The following is an 18,491-nucleotide window of genomic DNA, read 5'->3' on the forward strand; positions in this document are numbered from 1 at the left end:
TCGCCTCGGTGCAGCCCGCCGCGGCCCCGCCGCTCCCGAGGCTGCCGGGCTGGCCGGCCCCGGGCGAGCCGCTGCTGCCCCCGTGGCCGCTGCCCTCTGCGCCAGACCACGCCGGCGTGCACCGCCCCCTGCTCGGCGGACAGGTAACGGCCCGGGCCCCTTCCCCGAGGCTGGGGGTTGCGGGTCCCTCCTCCCCGGGGCGCGGGCCTCGAGCGCTGGGCGGCTCCGGCCGGGAGCTTCCCGCTCCTTCCTCCCGGTGTCCTCCGCACAGCACCGTGGGGCAGCGCCGCAGCCGTGCGTGGGCAAGAAAGTTCATCCTCCGACGTCCCGCGTCGCCCCTCGGCGGTTTTCGGGCCGTTTCTTCCCCGGCTCCGCCCAGGGCGGTCGGAGCCCCGCAGCCCCCGGCCCGCGGCGCCCCAACTTTGGGTCCCCGGCGCCGTCCGGCCGGCGCGCGGTGCTGAAGTCGCCGCCCCCGAGCCGAGCGCAGCAGCCGCCCGCCGTGGCCGCCGTGCCTCGCCTGGAAGTTAATACTTTTCCAGTCTCCGCCAGACTCGAAAAGCGAGCTGGGGATCGATAGCTGTTTCTGATTCCGATCTGGTCCCCTACTCCTTCCCTAGATTCAGGGCAGGGCTTAAGAGAATTCCAGCCACGCGCGGCAGCCTGGAAGTCCGGGCTTGAAAGCCAACCGAGAGGGGGCTCTCCCCTCCTGCCCGAGGCCTGCCACGGCCACGAATTCCCCGGGGTCGGATCCCACTTTAGAAGAGTTTGGCGTGCAAAACCTGGAACCGCAGGAAAAGCGATTGCCCTTAGACGGATGGCGCGGCAGCCACCTTGCCGGCTTTGGCCACATTCGTCCCCTAACTACGCAGATGCGTTTGAACCGGGGCGCAGCGCGTATTTCATTTCCCAGGACTAGCCTCATTAGCATATGCAAATGAGCATTCTGTTCCAATACACCTTTTAATTAATTTAATCCCAGTATTATCTTGTGAGCATTTCTGGAAGACGTCGTGAAACCTCCCCCCGAGCCGCTCTTCGGAGTTAAGGGTAATCACACATGGGGAAGCCGGCATCAGCTTCTTTGGAGAAAGCGCTGGTAGCTTTTGCCGGGTTTAGGAGGCTGTCCTTCCAGAGTGCTACCACTAGAGGTACAGGATGTCAAGGAAATACCTTTCTCCCCCTGTATAGAAAGCCGCAGTTTCCCCCCATGCATAAATTTGAAAAGAAAAATCCAGAAAAATTTAGTGTTAACCTCAGTATTTTGTGCCTGCCCACTGTCTAAGTAGCAATGTGTGGAATCAGAGCTATTTTCACGTATCAGGAACATAAGAGATGCACTGTGATTTTAAAACAATGCGGATGAAATGTCTGGCCGATGGGTCTCCACCTCCCCACCCCGGGGTGAGGCCTGGGTGGTTTTCATGGGGACCCTGTGCTCACACTCTTCTGCTGTTCACTGTGGAAAGTTGCTGCATGAGAATCTTTAGCCCAGTAGTCCTTACATCGTCTTTGCTTTAGAATCTATTTGTACTGACAAACCTTGAGAAACTTGCAATCTTAACTCCTTAGCTAGTTTAATTTTGAAAATAGCACTGTATTAAAAATGTTGAATGAATGGATACAAACTGCCGCTTTGAAGGAATGCTCTAGATAAGTCTGTGTTCTCCATTTAAGAGAAGATTCAAAATAAAAGCCAGATCACCAACCTTTACCGTTCCATCAGGGTTTCCTATCAACTCAGTCCAGAAACTCATTGTTTCCTTTATTTTTTAATTAATTAAAGAACCCTTTGACAGTTTCACCCACGTGTGTGAACCCTCCTGGTTTCCTCCCCCCACCCCCATCCACCATTCCCTCCCTTCCAGTCCCTTTCCCAGATTCTTTTCTTTGGATTTTTGTTACCCATTTAATTTAAACAGACCATCTGAGTGACCATTGGATTACACAAAATCATTTCCTGTTTTCTCTTGTGGGTTTTTCTTAGAAGTTCCTCCCCAACAGATGCTGCGTTGACAATCCTTCATGGTGATACTGAAATTAAACTTTAATGTTTCTCTGTAATTTATAAATGCTTATGGTCTTTCTTGATAGGAAGTGAGAGAATTTTTCTCATAGTCTGCTCACTTTAAATTTTTTTTGAATCAAGCAGTCATTTCCAAATCTTTGTGTACAAAGGAGAAATGCTTGACTTCGGCTAACAAGAACTTCTTTCTCTTTTATTCTGGGTCCCAGTGGCTGTTTGGTGGCCACTCTCCATCCGTAGGACTGTCTTCCTCCTCCACTGTGGAGCTGGTGCCCATTTTCCCACACGTCTGCCCTCCTGCCCTTCCACCTCTGGCTGGGAAAAGCTGGGTAGACAAAAGGCTGCCTAATTACAAGGTAAAAGCGCAAGCAATTTAATTGGACAAGTGGACTTTTAATTGATAAGTTGTTGGGTATTACCATGTTACCAGAAAACGTCATGTGTTTCTAATTGCAATAGAGTGGCCATTTGAGTACAGAGAGGAATCATTTCAGAAATGGACCGACCTGCTTGGATATATCAGCATATAAGGTCTTTCTGACATAGCTTGAAATGCTTGGGTTTTATTGAAACAGTATTGACTTCTGAATCAGAATTTACCTAAAAAATTTCAGCTTTAAAATCTACAACCCTTAACTAAAACTCTTAAACATTATACATGCAAGCTTTAAATTTTGGAAATGAGTTTTTCTCATGGTTTGGAAATGAGTTTTTCTCCTTTCTGATGGCCTGTGAATTCAAATTTCCTGGGTATCTTTTGCTTGCTTCAATATAAAAGACAGAGTACTCTATCAACTTGTTCTCCCACGTGCAGTAGTGACCCCATTAGGTCTTTGGGCTGCTGGGCTGAACTGGCCAGGAGGATAGTTGAAGACCAGTGTGGTGTCAGCTGGCCTTTTGCTAGTTTCTTAAGGAACTGCATTTTGAAGCTTTAGAACCAGGTTTTTATGGAATGCCCAGGAATGGATTACCCGATATTTGACAGTGAATGACAACAAACGTCTGCATTTTCGTCCATCGAGTGCTTTGCTTTAAATGCCTTACTTCCGTTGTGTTTGGACAGATCTTTTTCAATAATTCCTTTGCTCTGGACTCGACATGGATACACCCTGAGGAATCCAGACTCTTCTACAGCCACGAAAAACCTCATTTTCTGGCAAACCAAGTAGCTCTGTCTCTGCCCAGGCCAGTTCCTGCCTCCAGGCCTCTCCCGACTGTGGTGTTAGCGCCTCAGCCCATACCAGGTCAGTGCTCCTAAGAAGAACGGTGATAATGTGCCTTTAGTCATGTCAGTGTAAAACTATGTGTCATTTTAAGGACACAATTCTCTTAGCAATTCTTTCATAACTTACTTCATGGTGTGAATCTTTTTTAAAAACTGGGTGCTCATCTTCTACTGTTAGATTATAGTGTTGATTTTCAAGATGAGGAAATGGCTGAGGGATCCTTACAAATCATATTGGCGATGATCTGTTTTCAGAGCTGGACCATGTTTTTTGCTACTAGTTAACAAGGGCACCCGATGAACAGTCCACTCATTAACAGTGCTGATTGTCTGGGGTGCTGCAGGCAGGCAGGGGTGCGAGGGGCTGAGGGATCTGCAGGGTATCTGCAGATGCTCAGATCTGTGAATTTTGCCTTTATGTTGGGGTAATGGTGGAGATGGACCATGAAATGCCCTGTTTGCAAGATGGACTTTGTTCTGTCTTTGGAGTCAAATGACCTGAAAGAACATTTGTTGTAGAACAGACTTCTGTGAAACAATCATTGGATGAAATATTGTATAATAAACCTGTATTGTATCAGGAGAATAAAATCATCTTGTGAATTTTTAAATTGATTTTTTTAAATCACCTTAACATATGATCATATTACAAAAGCAAATGTTGTCCATGCTGAAATTGTCTTGCAGCCCCTTCCATTATGGAATATTTTATGATTTCAGAATTATATTATCTTCTTGTAATTTTCCTACCAGGCTTGTCTCAATATGTGTCTCTAAAACTTAGTAACAAGGAGATGTTCCTGTGGACGCCGTGGTGCTGGAGTTGGGGATGCATTTATTTTCCTCTGTTTGGCTACATATTTGTTCCAATTCGTAAGGAATATTGTTGAGCAATAAATCAGGAAGGAGCATCTTCCTGTGCTTCTCCTGGGCTTTTGTGATTCTTGACAGAAGAGTGTCTTTATTCTTTGTAACTGTGCATTGCTGATTGAGATCTGACTGAAATTGCATGTGGGCACACTTGTAATGTCTCACGCTATGATGATCGTGCTTCCTGTTTGCGTTAGTGGCTGTGGGGGATGATTCCATGGTGTGTATTTTAGGAGGATGCCGTGGCTCCCAGTGACTCGTAGAGTGGGGAAGATTAATATCCAAGTTTCCTGCTGCAAGGCACCCAAGTCACTAGCAGGTCTAGTTTTCTAGGTTACCTGTTGAACAAAGCCTTTGCCGCTTCCCACCACTGTGCAGGGTGATACAGACATTTCCCAGCATGCCTCAGTCCTCTCAGGACGCTCATTCTGCGAATTTCCTAATATTTACTGGGAAACTGGTAACTTCTCAGATTTTTCTATCATGCAAGTGCTGCTTATTTATTTCTACGCAGGAAAAATTTAATACACTATGCAAGCAGCATTCATTAAATTTACTTTCTGACTTTTTGAATAGTATACCTTAAAGGATAAAGTATTTCTTAGCAACATAATCAACATTATAATAATCTTTCATTCCAACTTTGCTTGCTGTTTGTCAGATCTTTGCTTTCTCTCTTCTCTGGCTTTTCTGTTTTGCTGGTTTCTGTTTTTGACTTATGTGCCACATGTGAATGCACACTTATAGTTCAAGTTTATCGTTTGAGGAGAAATGTTGACCTGTTCTCCAAAATGACCAACAATCAAATCTTGGTTTGACATGGGATTTTCTAAATCTGTCTTTTTGGTCAATTAACAATGTATAAGGAACCCCCTGACAGGCATATGCAGGGGGCTTTTTATCTTGTATCTTCGTCAACCAAGTCCTCAGGAGCGGATCAAGGAAAAGTGGAAGGGAGCACAGGCTCCAAGCCAGTTAAAATTTAAATTTTATTACTTCAATTTCACCAAAACAAACTAAAAATTACAACTTTATTAGGACACTTACATGTAAAATTTCAGCTTTTAATACTATTATATCTTAATATAACTAGATACTTTTACATATTATATTTAAGTCATATTATGTAGTTTTTTAATAAAATGTATGTGATTATGGTTGCATACATTTATATAAGTACATAATATAGACACAACTTTATCATGATGAATATGCAACATTATTGATCTATCACATGGCTTAACTTAATTACATGTCTCTTCTGCTCAGAAATGAGTGGTCTTAAAATCAGATGTATTTCATTGACTCCTTTCAAGTTATTCAAAGAAACATAGTTAGAATTTCCAGACACACAGGAACAGCATGTCTAAATCGCTCAGTTTCCACAGGACTAGGGAGCCAAGTGCATTTGCTTTTCTTGGCTAGATAGTGGTTTGCACGGAATAGTCATTCTTTGAGGGCTTCACAAGTATGCACTGATGTTTGAGGGACAGATGTATTTTAAAGCCCTGTGTGCCTAGCAAGCAGTTTGAGTGGGTAGGCATGCTGTTGGCTGACCTGATAGTGGGCGCTGTGGGTAGAGCCTTAGGAGGTGACTTTGGACACTCGGTTTACTATGACACCTCTTCATTTATTGTTGGCTAAGAGTTAACTGCAAGTTCAGGGGTTCAGGTCATGTAAGCACAACTTGGCGGAGCATGGAAAGGACTTCATTTTTCATACAAAGTTCATCCATAATGAGGAGGATGATGATGGTGGCTTTTTGCCATTCCACTCAGAGCCAGAAGGCGCCGTGGCTATCTGGACTGCACAGAGTCATGCTTAGTGCTGGCCTCCTCCTCTTCTCGCTCCAGGAAAACCATGTTTCAGCAGCGTTGCAGGCACAGCACAGAAGAGTTGGGCTATGCAAGGCTGTCACCTTGTTTAGCTCAGGCTGCAGTAAAATAATAATAATAATAACCAATAATAGATGGCACCAAGGCTGGGCAGTTAAAAAGAGGCGTTATCTATCACAGGTGTGGGGAAGAGCGGTAGGGTGCCACACAGTTGAAGCCCAGGAGAGATGTCTTGCCAGCATGCCAAAGCTGACTCTCTCTGTGTCCTCTTAGGGAAGGAAGGACCCTCTGTGGGCCACCTTCTACAGAGACACTATCCCATCTTGGGGGCCCCTTTCATGACCTCATCTCTGGATGTCATCACCTTAGAGATTACAACCTCATCCTATGGATTAGGGGGTCACAGACTCTGATCCACAGCAGCTCTGCTGAAGGGTCACAGTCTGGTGGGGAAGAGAGGAGACAGGAGGTCACAACACAGCCATGAGACATTGTTGTAAATGAAGGTGGAGCCCCTGGAGGGTCCCCGGAGGGAAGGTCCAGGGTGAGAGGTGCTACCTCAGAGCAGGAAGAGCAGAGTGGAATGCTAAGCCAAGGAACAGACACACAGGGAAGAACCCGCAGGCAGCGAATTGAGGCTGGGCTGCAGGAGTCACTGGGAGCCTAGCTGGGGCAGGAGAGTCTAAGCTCAGGCCCCCCACAGCCAGAGGCATCCAGGGAACTGTTAGTTGGCTCAGGCTCTTCAGTAACTGTTGTGGGATTTTATGTTGCCCATGATCCCCGACTCCCCCAGGAAGGTGTGAAGTCACCCTGGGAAGCCAAGGAGCATCAGGAGGCAGAGTGCCTTTCACTGGCCTGTAGATCCAAGATGCAAAGGCTCACAGTCAAAGCTTTGAAAACCAAGGGTCTGGTAATAATTAAATGGCTTTTAAGGAAATTGTCCCTAATGATGGTGTTAACGGGCTGAACTGAGAAGCAATCTAGCAATCATTCCCAGCCCTCAGCAGCTGGTTCAGGGTAGGAGGCAGGGGAGCAGCAGCACCCAGCACAGGTGAAAGCACTTTCTTTACCTCCCTTCCCATCAGTCCTTCCCCAAGCTTCTTCCCAGGGAATCAGTACGGCAGTATGTTAGGACACTATTCAGAAATAAAATGGCCAAGGCTGAGAGCATCAAGCAGTGGGAGAAGATCATTATCTCAGTTACTGTCCAGTGTAGACACAAAATAAACAGTGCCTCACAGGAAACTGGAGGTTTATGTACTGCCTTGCTTGTCGGCCTGAGATGAGAGAGCCTAGTGCTGCTAACCCTGCACTGGGGAAACACGAACTCCCACCATCTTAACACTGGCTGTGCCACTCCGATTTCAACTATGAGAGAGACAGATGGGGCAGAAGACAGATTGCCATGGCTTCTGCGCCCTTAATCGCAAAGATGCAGAAGAAAGACTTGGTACAGGACCTAGTCACCTTCTTGGGTAAAGCAGCTTTGAGTTTAACTTTGCACGCATAAACAGATTACTTAATAACCATTCAAAAAAGGACGAAATAAAAGAGAAGCTGGTGCTGTAGAAAGACCATCTGAAGAAACAAGTAATCAAGGAGATTTCTGAGAAACAGGGACTGGAATTACAGAAGAGAAGATCCCCTGAGAGAAAGCCACGGAAGCCTTCCAGGACCACGGCCATGAGACTCTGAGAAGATGGGGCGTGCACATCAGAAAGTGGACCACACACCACAGGGCTTTGACCTCCTGAAAGGCAGAAGTATTAAGCGTGACAAGGCAACTACATCTTCTGCCTGCTAAGGTTTGGTATGTTTATCTGACAAGGAACAGCTTGAGGAGAGGAAAGGATTTTATCTTAGCTCACAGTTTGGGAGAGTACAGTCTGTTCTGGATGAAGGCATGAGTGTGCAGCTGGGGTCCCTCACCTCACGTCGTGATGGAACAGGGAACCGAGACAGACAGGAAGTGAGGCTGGCTAAAACATCTCAAGGCCTGTCCCTAGTGACCCTTCTCCAGCGAGCATCCTCTCCTGAACGGTCCACAACCTTGCTGTCTTAGTTTGCTTTCTGTTGTTGTGATAAACACCGTGACCAAAGGAAACATGGGGAGGAAAGGGTTTGTTTGGTTTACACTTCCATGTCACAGTCCGTCATTGAGGAAGTCAGGGCAAGAACTCAAGGCAGAAGCTTGAAGCAGCAACTACGGAGGAGCACGGCTTACTAGGTTGCTCCCCTAGCTGGGCTATCTGTCTCATAAAGCTCTGACCCATCTGCTCAGGAGTGGCACTGCCTACAGTGGGCTGGACCCTCCTACATCACTTACCAATGAAGAAAATGCCCCATAGACATGCCCACAGGTCAGTCTGACTGAGGCAGTTCTTCAGTTGAGGACCACTCTTCCCAAAGGCCTCCAGTTTGAGTCAAATTGATAATAAAATTAACCAAGACACTTCCTAAGCAGCACCACCATCTGGGGGCCAAGTATTCAAACACGTGGCCCTCTTAGGGACAGTTCACTTTCAAACCACCACCAAGACACTGTCAAAGAGCAGGGAAAGGGATGTGGCTGCGTAGCTCATTCTTCCCACAGTGCTAGATCTGCTTACCATAAGGGGAAAAGTTCAGGCAATTACAGGGGAATTTATAGTGAAGAAATTTATGGCCTACATGAAGGGCTTTCCTGTCTTGGTGCCCAAGTGAGGAAATGTCCACTTCAGAGAAGCCTGGAGTGGTTTTCCCTGAAAAGCCTTCCTGGGGCAGCCGTGGGCCACCCGCTCTCTGCCCGGTACCTGTGCTGTCTTTCCAGCTTTCCTCACTCTCAGGTTGGTCATTCGAAAGCACAATTTCTGCCTTTTAAAATGAAATGTAGCACATTTCAGCCTTTATAGTCTCCTGTCATTGTTACGGTTTCTAACATTTCTAGTTATTTTTTCTTGTTATTTCTTTGCTTTGTCCTGTTTCTAACTCTGGCATTTACATTTTGTTTACTTAGTGTATATGGTGATGTGGAGTGTGTGATCTGGGTCCTGTTCTCTCTAGCAATTACCCAATAAGATTTTAAGTTAAGATTTATTTTTATTTTATGTGTATGACTGTTTGCTTCCATGTACATAAGTATACCACGTTTGTACATGGTGCCCATGGAGACCAGAAGGGGGTGTCTGGTCCCCTGAAACTATAGTTATAGGTGGTTGTGAACTGCCACGTGGGTGCTGGGAACAGAACCTTTGTCGTCTGTATGCGTAGGCGGCATTCTTAACCACTGAGCCGTCTCCCCAGCCCCACACAGTAAGATTTTTAAGACTCTGACTTCAGTTTGTGTCTTGTCAATTTTCAAATGATGAAATCACAGTTACTTTAGAATCCTTCTATGAACATGAGATGCTTAGAAAAAGTTCATATTGTAAAACTTGATTACTTTTATCTTTATCTTCCTCAACTAGGAAATAAGTCTATGACAAAAACCTGGAACGAGGAAGTAAGGTTTCAAAAATATTGATAAATATCAGCAATTTTTGTTAATAACATTGGATAGATGTAAACATTTGTTAAGTTTCCTCACAGAAAGGGGTGAAAAGCTCCAGGCTATACCCATGACAGAGCAGAGATAATTTTCATAATTGTAATTAAAATGCAAAATCTCAGATTGTGCTGGTCAAGGCAGACATGGCAGGGAGAACCTCACTGCTACTTCTTAACAGAGGCAGGTGTTAGAAACTCCCAAACTCAGAGCTGATTACAAGGTTCCCTAAGACAGAAGCAGGATCAGGACCCTGCCCACTGGGCAGCGCAGGAGAGGAGTATGGTCTGTCATACAGGAATGCAGGATGCCCAGAAGCTAGGACACAAATACTGAGAGAGATGGCCAGGTACCCAGAACTCACCCCATGGAAAAGTCACTGTTAAAGGAAGTTAAAGCCTGTGGTGCTTACAGATGAACATTACAACAGAAACCAGATCCAGGTCAACTCCGAAATAAACTGACCCAGCTTCATAGCTGATACCTTGACACAAGAAGGACTGGGCAGTCCTCCAGAGGTGAACTCTGTGCTCTTCCTACAAGGTCTGGCATTTGATAAGAGATTACAGGCCGCACAAACAAGCAAGAAATGCATCTGTCAAGGCACAAAGCAACCAGCAGAACCAAAGACGTATGGCCTGGAACCTGCAGATGGAGGCTTGAAGGACTCTGATTAGCATCTGAATGACTGGTGGAAGGAACAGGTGGAGAATTTCATCAGATATGGAAATGAAGTCATGGAGGTATTAGTAAGATATAACATCAGAGGTGAAAAATAGCTTTCATGGGCTTATGAGTCGATGTGACAGAGACATGGAAAGAGTTTAAAGACAACAGTAGAAACTGTTAAAATGCAATTCAAAGGAGAACAAGTGGGAAGCGGGTGCGCTTCCTGGGCTTTGAGCTCAGGTGTTAACATATGTGTGAGTGATGTCCCAGAACACAGGGCGCTAAAAACAAACTTGAAGGGATAATGATCAAAGGTGGTACAAAAATAATCACTGTTGTCAAACTAAAGACCCCAAAAGTTCAGCCAAATCCAAGACTGAAAAACAGCAAAACATAACACAGCAGAGACTGAACACAACACAGGTCATACTCTAAAATGTGACGTAAAGACTAAGAGCAAATCTTGAAGACAGAGAAAAGACATTTCACAGGAACAAAGTTGAAAATCTCGGGAGTTTTATTGTCACAATGCAATGATATGTTTAAAATATGGAGATAAAAACCTCTCAATCCAGAACTTAAACTAATCAAAACCCATCAAAACCTGTGATGAAATATCACCCGAACTAAAACAGAAAAAATTCATTTTACGGAGACAAGCAGCTCAGGTTATTACCAGGAAGCTTATCAAGAGTCCTATACTGTACGTCAGGGAGAAGCTTTCTTACACGTAAGAAGAGAAGGCGGTGGCGGTGGTAAAACCTTATTGTGGTTGCTCCCAGTTGCTCTAAATAATAAGACTTGCGGGGGAGGGACAGGAAGTGTAGAATTGGAATACTGTCCCACTCCATACCGTGTGGCCTGTGATATGTGAAAGTGTGTTCTCCTAAAGATGTTCCTGGTGCCTTCATGTGTAGATCTGTTCACTCACACAAAGACTTTATGCTATATACATACACATACACATACACATACATATACATAGCTCAGCACAGAGCAGGCACTTAAAATTGTGAGGAGTTAAGTCAATATAAACCATAAAACCACTGTAGACGTAAGAATAGAAAACGTAGGCTGGAGAGAGGGCTCAGCAGTTAAGAGCTTCCTGCTCTTCCAGATGATCTGCGTTTGGTTCCCAGCAGCCATACTGGGTGACTCACAGCTGCCTGTAACTCCAGCACAGGCATCTACACAAACAACCTTTACACACACACACACACAGACATGAATAAAATTAAAGTTAATCTTAAAAAGAATCAAGCATAGTAAACACCCAACTCCCAAATCAGGTATAAAAAGAGAAAAAAGAAGAAAGCAGAACACAGGGTAGACTGTAAAGAAGCCTTAAAGAGGGAGGTTAAAATGTGAACTCCTAACTCCTTGTCAACAGGCAGATGTTTTCAGATTTTTTAGCCAAGTGTGTGATGTCTATCAGAGACATTTTTAACGATGACATTGACAGGGCAGAATGGATGTGAAGAAGAGCTGCACCTTGTGGAACAAGTCAAAGGGACCTGGAGGCTGCACTGCTGCCTGTGGGTGAGTCAGAATTCAGAGATGGAAAGGGCATTGCATAAGTAAACGTGCACACAGAAAACGGGCCATGAAAGGGCAGAACAGGCACAGCCAAGAGCTGCTGCACGTGTCAAAGGTGAACAGACGGGTCAAAGCTGCAGACACTGTAACCAGTAAGCAAGATGGTGAGGTGCTGTTAGGATGTGGGGGACTGACAGGCATCTGCCCACCACCCTGGCCAGAAGGGCATCCCACCCACTGCACCTCACAGCGGACGATGCTTGTTTATGTGCATGCGTGGGCCATTCATCATGACAATGTACTAGACTGTAAAACAAACCTGCAGATGTTGAATAATAAAAATAGCCACACTTTGTCTTCTGGCAAAAATAGAATTCATTTATGGGTTTTTTTTTTTTAGAGAGAGGGTCTCAAAAATAGAATTAATTTAGAAACCTGTAACGGAACAGAAAATCAATCCAGAAAACTTCTAGATATCTGAAAATAGAAAAATATACTCTTCTTTGAAAATATCTTTTTACTTTTGTTTTTTATTTTATGTGCATGAGTATTGTGCCTACATATATGTAGGTGCACCACATGTGTGTAACGCTCACGGAGGCCAGAAGAGGGTGTCTAATCCCCTGGAACTGAGATGATTGTAAGAGAAGGTTGTCAGTCACTATGTGGGTACTGGGAGCCCAATCTGGATCCTCTGCAGGAACAACCACTGCTCTTAATCCTTGAGCCAGTTATCACGCCCTAAGAACAATATACTTTTAATTAACACATGAGTCAAGGAGACAGAGGCCATTAGAAAATATTTTGGTTTGAGTGAAAATGAAAATCAACATAAAAAAATCTTGTGGGACACAGCTAAAGCAGGAACTTAGATATAAATTTATACAATGAAAATGTCTGTATTAAAAAAGAAAGATTGAAGTCAATTATCTAAGCTTACCCTTAAGGAATTAGGAAAGAAAGGGCTTCCTAAATTAAAGTAGGCCAGAAGAATTGAAAAGTAAACTATCTGAGCTTCATTTTCTATTGCTGTGATAAAAATATCCCAGAAAAAGCACCTTAGGGGAGAAAGGGCTTATTTCAGCTCATGAGTCCAGGTCGTTGTCCCTCACTGAGGGGAAGTCACAGTGACAGGGACTTGAAAGAACCAGTCACATCGCACCCATCCATAATGGAACCAGTCACATCGCACCCATAGGACTTGAAAGAACCAGTCACATCGCACCCATCCGTAATGGAACCAGTCACATCGCACCCATCCATAATGGAACCAGTCACATCGCACTCATCCATAATGGAGCAATATGTAAAGTTGGTAACATCACATGACTAAATGGGTTTATTCTTGGAATCCAATGTCAAGTCAACATTAGAAAATCAACTGATGTTATTTATTCAAAGATCAAAGAAGAAAAACAGAAAATCATCTTAGTGGATTTAGAAAATGCATTAAGCCAGGCACAGTGGTGCATGCCTGGAATTCCAGCACTCAATGGCCAAAGCAGAAGAATCATGGGTTCTAGGCTGAGCCGTCAGATGGTCCCTGAATATGAATCAAGAACAACAAAAATTCATCTGTCTAGCTCAACATCTATCCAGATTAACAAAGCAAAAATCGTTAGTAAGCCAATGAGGAATGGAAGACTACCTGCTTAAATGGACAGAAGAATCCATGGCAGAGCCACAGGCAGCACAGTACCAGTCACATCGCACTCATCCATAATGGAGCAATATGTAAAGTTGGTAACATCACATGACTAAATGGGTTTATTCTTGGAATCCAATGTCAAGTCAACATTAGAAAATCAACTGATGTTATTTATTCAAAGATCAAAGAAGAAAAACAGAAAATCATCTTAGTGGATTTAGAAAATGCATTAAGCCAGGCACAGTGGTGCATGCCTGGAATTCCAGCACTCAATGGCCAAAGCAGAAGAATCATGGGTTCTAGGCTGAGCCGTCAGATGGTCCCTGAATATGAATCAAGAACAACAAAAATTCATCTGTCTAGCTCAACATCTATCCAGATTAACAAAGCAAAAATCGTTAGTAAGCCAATGAGGAATGGAAGACTACCTGCTTAAATGGACAGAAGAATCCATGGCAGAGCCACAGGCAGCACAGTGTTCAATAGTAATACCAGAAGACGTTTTTTCCGAGATGGAGAACAGGCAATGACCTGTGCTCATGGAACTTGCATGTAAATTTATTCTGGAAGTTGCAGTCAGTAAAAGAAGACAAAAGAGAAAAAGGAGAGAAAGGACTGAGGAAGAGAACTACAGACCGCATGCAAACTGTCTCTGTGCACAGACAGAAGCTCTAACTGTTAGACCATCTCAAAAGGTCTACCTGAAGGGGAAGGGCTTGCAGAGGACCTGGGTTCAAACCCAGCACCCTCATGGTGGCTAGCAACCATTTGTAACTCCAGTTCCCCTCACTGGAGTTCATACCTTCTGTCATCTGTGTTAAGGCCTATCATGTAAGGTTAGTGTCCCCTGATGTCCCTCAGTGCAAGTTCATCCACTGGGATCTAGCCAGCCTATCTAGAGTCCCTCCCTTTAAGAAGATCAGCTCTTTCACCTAGCAGTGATCAGCTGCCAATAATTCTTCAACTAAGATTGGGGCCTGCTGTTCATTTCCACAGTTCTGTGCTGCGTTTTTGTCCGCTTCCATGGGTCCTGTGCATGCCGTCACCATTGCTGCAGTTTTGTATGAGAAGGGTTCCAGGCATGTGTAGGACTATTTCTGTCTGGTCATACACCTCCTCCCTGGTTCTTATAATTTCCAGCCCCTCTTCCACAATGGTTCCTGAGCCCTGGGTGGGTGGATTTTAATACAGGAGACCTGTCCAAGGACACACACTCTGCAGACTCTTATTCTCTACATTTTGGCCATTTGTGACCTTTTGTGTTCCTGGACCTCTGCTGCATGAGGGAGCTGCATTGATGAGAATTGAAAAATGCATTAGTGTTCTCTTCATGCCTTGTTCTATGTTCCATGAGCCTTAGGTGTGGATGTTACATCCTACATGTGCCACTTATGCTTGGGCAATTCACAGAGAATCTCTGTGTATAATCAGTTGTGTAACTTTGTAATGACTCTGTCTCTTGCAAAAGAAGCTTTTTTGATGGGTGGAGACCGGAATACTTGTCTGTAGATTTAAGGAACCATATTTTGTACATAGTAAGAAATTACATTTGTCTAGGGATGTGACAACCTTGGAGTTTTCTCTAAGATCTGTGACCTCTCCAGCTATATGTATTTGGCTAGGTTTACAGCACCACATATGAGTTTCCTCCCAGTGAGTGGGCTTTAAGTCCAATTAGGTAGCTGTTGATTACCCCCAAGATAAAAGTGCCACTACTGCACCAATGTTGTTTGCTGTGCTGGTCATCGATGGGGTTTTTTGGCTTTGAAGTCGGGTTTGGACCATGGATTGATGGTCTCCCTTAACAGCTTGCACAGTGCTCTCCAAAGCTATGAGAGCGAGCCTTCAGGTGAGGTGGCTTCCTGGTCAGTTCCAGCTCTGTTGCTCAAAATCCTGCGTCCAAAGTATGTCCTGTTTTCAGCAATAGGGTTTTGCATTCAAGTTCTGGGAGGCATCAAGGGCTGTGGCAATAGCCTATATAATTTTGGGAGTCTCTTGGACTACCCTGGCCAACAACTCAAAGGAAGGTTTCTCCTGCCTGGCATTGTTTCTTGTTATGTAGCCTTCAGCTGTACACGTGGACTCATGTAGAGATAGTGTATGTGTAATTTTTCAGTAGGTTTTTAATTTTTTATTCTCATAGCTATTTTTTTCAGCCCTAGCTGACCAGCACTGATCATTCCAGTAAAGCACAAAAGTTTCACTTCCAAATATTAATTCAAAATAAAGCGCACAAACAATCCTGACAGAATCTTTGCTTCCTTTTGAAGCTTTACAAGCCAGGCCTCCATGATCTACACCTCTCTCAGCATTATCTTCCAAGTTCGAACAGAATAGCTCAATAAGCTCTGAGCACTTTTCCAATCCAAAGTTTCAAAAGCTTCCACAGTCCTCCCGGACTCATGTGGTCAGGTCCCGCACAGCAATATTCTCCTCTCTCGTACCAATTTCCATCCTAGTTACTTTCTATAGTTGTGACACAAACACTGACCAAAACCAACTTGGAGAGGAAAGGATTTACTTGACTTAGAGCTCACAGTCCACTACTGAGGGATGCTGATGGCTGAAGCTATCTGTCATGTGTGTAACATACTCAAAATTATAAAATATTGATGAGACACATCATTGAATATGTTAGTATATGTTAAGGGATATTTTATTCACCACTTGGGTGACTCGTGAATGTTAAAATGCCAGTTCTCTCCAAATTGAGCTCCAAGCAACCCTAAACCAAGCTCATTTTGTAGGATTGTTATTCAACTAGGCAGCAGATATCGATGGTAAAGGAATTTGAAGATCCCCAGCAGATTAAGAGAAAGACAAACAAGAAACACGAGTGGAGGCTCCTCAGTGACAACATTGTTCTCGGTAACTTGACCAAATGACACGTCTATTGACCTGGCAACAGCACAGGCATCAAGACCAATAGAGCAGGCGGCAATGGCCAGCACGGGTTGTCACAGGTACCTGGAAGGGCTCCTGACGCAGGGGCCTGCATAGAAGGTCAGAGGTGCCTAGAAAATTCAATGTAGTGACAGTTTCTCTTCGTAGGGAGTGTTTTGGGGACAACTACCATCCACCTCCAAAACCAACACATCCCAACCCATACCTGACACGATGGACAGGTAAATAAGGTCAACAGATAAAAATAAGCTCAGGGCAGATCAGAAGACTAACTATAAAACCAAACATCCAAAAACTTCCATAAGGAAACACGGAAGGAAAATTTTGTGTCCTCAATTTGGGTAAAGATGCTTTAGGAGACCAAAACCACAAACCATGATAGAAATGTACCAGCAAGATGGGCTTGAAGAGGATTGAAACTATTGCTTTTCCCGAGGTTTTTTAAAAAAAGATATTTTATTATTTTTATTTTTGTGTGTGTGAGTGTATTGCCTGCATGTGTGTAAGTGTACCCATGTAGTGCAATGCTTGCAGAAGTCAGAAGAAGGTCTCTGATTTCTTGGAACTGGAGTTACAGATGGTTGTTAGCCACCATGTGGGTGCTGGGAATCGAACCCAGGTCCTCTGCAAGAGCAGTCAGTGCTCTTAACCGCTGAGCCATCTCTCTAGCCCCCATTTTTCTTTTTTGGTCTTTTTGAGACAGGGTCTCCCTATAGCCCCAGCTGGCCTGGAACTCACTATGTAGACCAAGCTGACCTTGAACTCACAGAGATCTGCCTTCCTCTGCCCCTGAATGCAGGGATGAAGGCATGTGCCACTACGCCTGGCTTCTTCCAAAGAAGTTTTAATAAGATAAAAATGTTTACAGTGATCTGGCCTAGAACCCATATTGAGACTGTCCAGAGGACTGGTGCAGGTCGGCAATAAGAAGGTAAGATAACAAGAAATGGACCAATAATAAGACAAAGGCATGTTACCAACTAAGAAGCATAATGACAGGAGCTGGAGAGGCCTCTCAACAGTGAATGAAGAGCACTGACTGCTCTTGCAGAGGACCTAGGTTCAGTTCCCAGCACCTGCACGGCAGCTCACAACTATCCACAACTCCGGCTCCAGGGAATCCAGTACCTTCTTTTGGCCTCTGCGCAGGTGCACTGACACACATGCAGGCAAAACACTCATACACATAAAATAAAAAAAAACTAAAAACTGTAAAAAGCAACATAATTACACCTGAAAATGTGTTTAATGTCATACGCCATTTGTTAGGAAGAACAACAACTCAAACCCACTCTGAGGACCCTTGCACCCGTTAGTGTGATCATAATTTAAACAAGAACCAAGTGCTGATGGGGATGTAGAGTGACTTCACCACCTGCTGGTGGGAGGGTAGTGTGCTTTATTCTCCTTAACATCCCCTCCCACACAGCCAGGAAGCTCACTCTTAGGATTTCCCCAACAGAAATGTAAAGTTGCCACTCACAAACACCTGTACACACATTCAGAAGGGCTTTAATCCCCAGCAGGATTAGCTGTGAGTGGATAAGCACTTCAGAGTGTATCTAGTAGACTGTGACATGGAAACGATGGGGGATGGACTTCCTAACCATGTAGCCACATGTGTGAATCCAGAAAGCATTGTGCCACATAGAAGATTCCAGAATCAAATGGTTATATCACACACAGTCTCACTCCGTGACAATCTAGGAAAAGCCAAACTGGAGGGGATTGCATGACTGTGTGTGAGGCTAAAACCCAGAGATCTATACACCTAAAAGTAAATTCCTCTGCATGCAAATTATACCTCAGCACACCCAACACTCAACAAATATTAAAGATGTGCTCAGCAAGTGTGTGGACCCGGTTTCAACAAAAACAGAGACCCAAGAATTCCAACACTGACCTTGAAGGGATTGCTGTTAATTTGTAGTTGGAGTTCTATATTTTTAAAGAATTGTTGTATTTAGAGATACCATCTGAAATATAGAAATGTAATGGAAAATGATGTCATAGGTTTAGTTCAGAATGATGCCTTAAAAGGGGCTGGGAAGGGTGTAAAGGGTGAAAGGCTTTGATAGGCTGACTACTGTGGGGGGAAGAGGGGCCTGGGGCTCACACCAGGGAGGAGACGGGGGGCCTGGGGCTCACACCAGGGAGGAGAAGGGGGCCTGGGGCTCACACCAGGGAGGAGAAGGGGGCCTGGGGCTCACACCAGGGAAGAGGAGGGGCCTGGGGCTCACACCAGGGAGGAGGAGGGG

The 18,491-nt window shown here is 44.6% G+C and overlaps 1 protein-coding gene across 1 annotated transcript in view; it reads left to right on the plus strand.

Annotated features, from left to right (window-relative positions):
- Tcerg1l (transcription elongation regulator 1 like) overlaps positions 1-18,491 on the plus strand; it is a 254,902-nt gene that overhangs the window by 35,121 nt on the left and 201,290 nt on the right. Inside the window, exons 6-8 of the mRNA XM_017801666.1 lie at positions 15-143; positions 2,233-2,379; positions 3,087-3,267. Of these exons, the coding sequence (XP_017657155.1) occupies positions 15-143; positions 2,233-2,379; positions 3,087-3,267 (457 nt within the window). The remainder of the gene's footprint in view (positions 1-14; positions 144-2,232; positions 2,380-3,086; positions 3,268-18,491) is intronic.

This window comes from Nannospalax galili, unplaced genomic scaffold, assembly GCF_000622305.1.
Source record: "Nannospalax galili isolate Female #2095 unplaced genomic scaffold, S.galili_v1.0 scaffold1223, whole genome shotgun sequence".
Lineage (NCBI taxonomy): Eukaryota > Metazoa > Chordata > Mammalia > Rodentia > Spalacidae > Nannospalax > Nannospalax galili.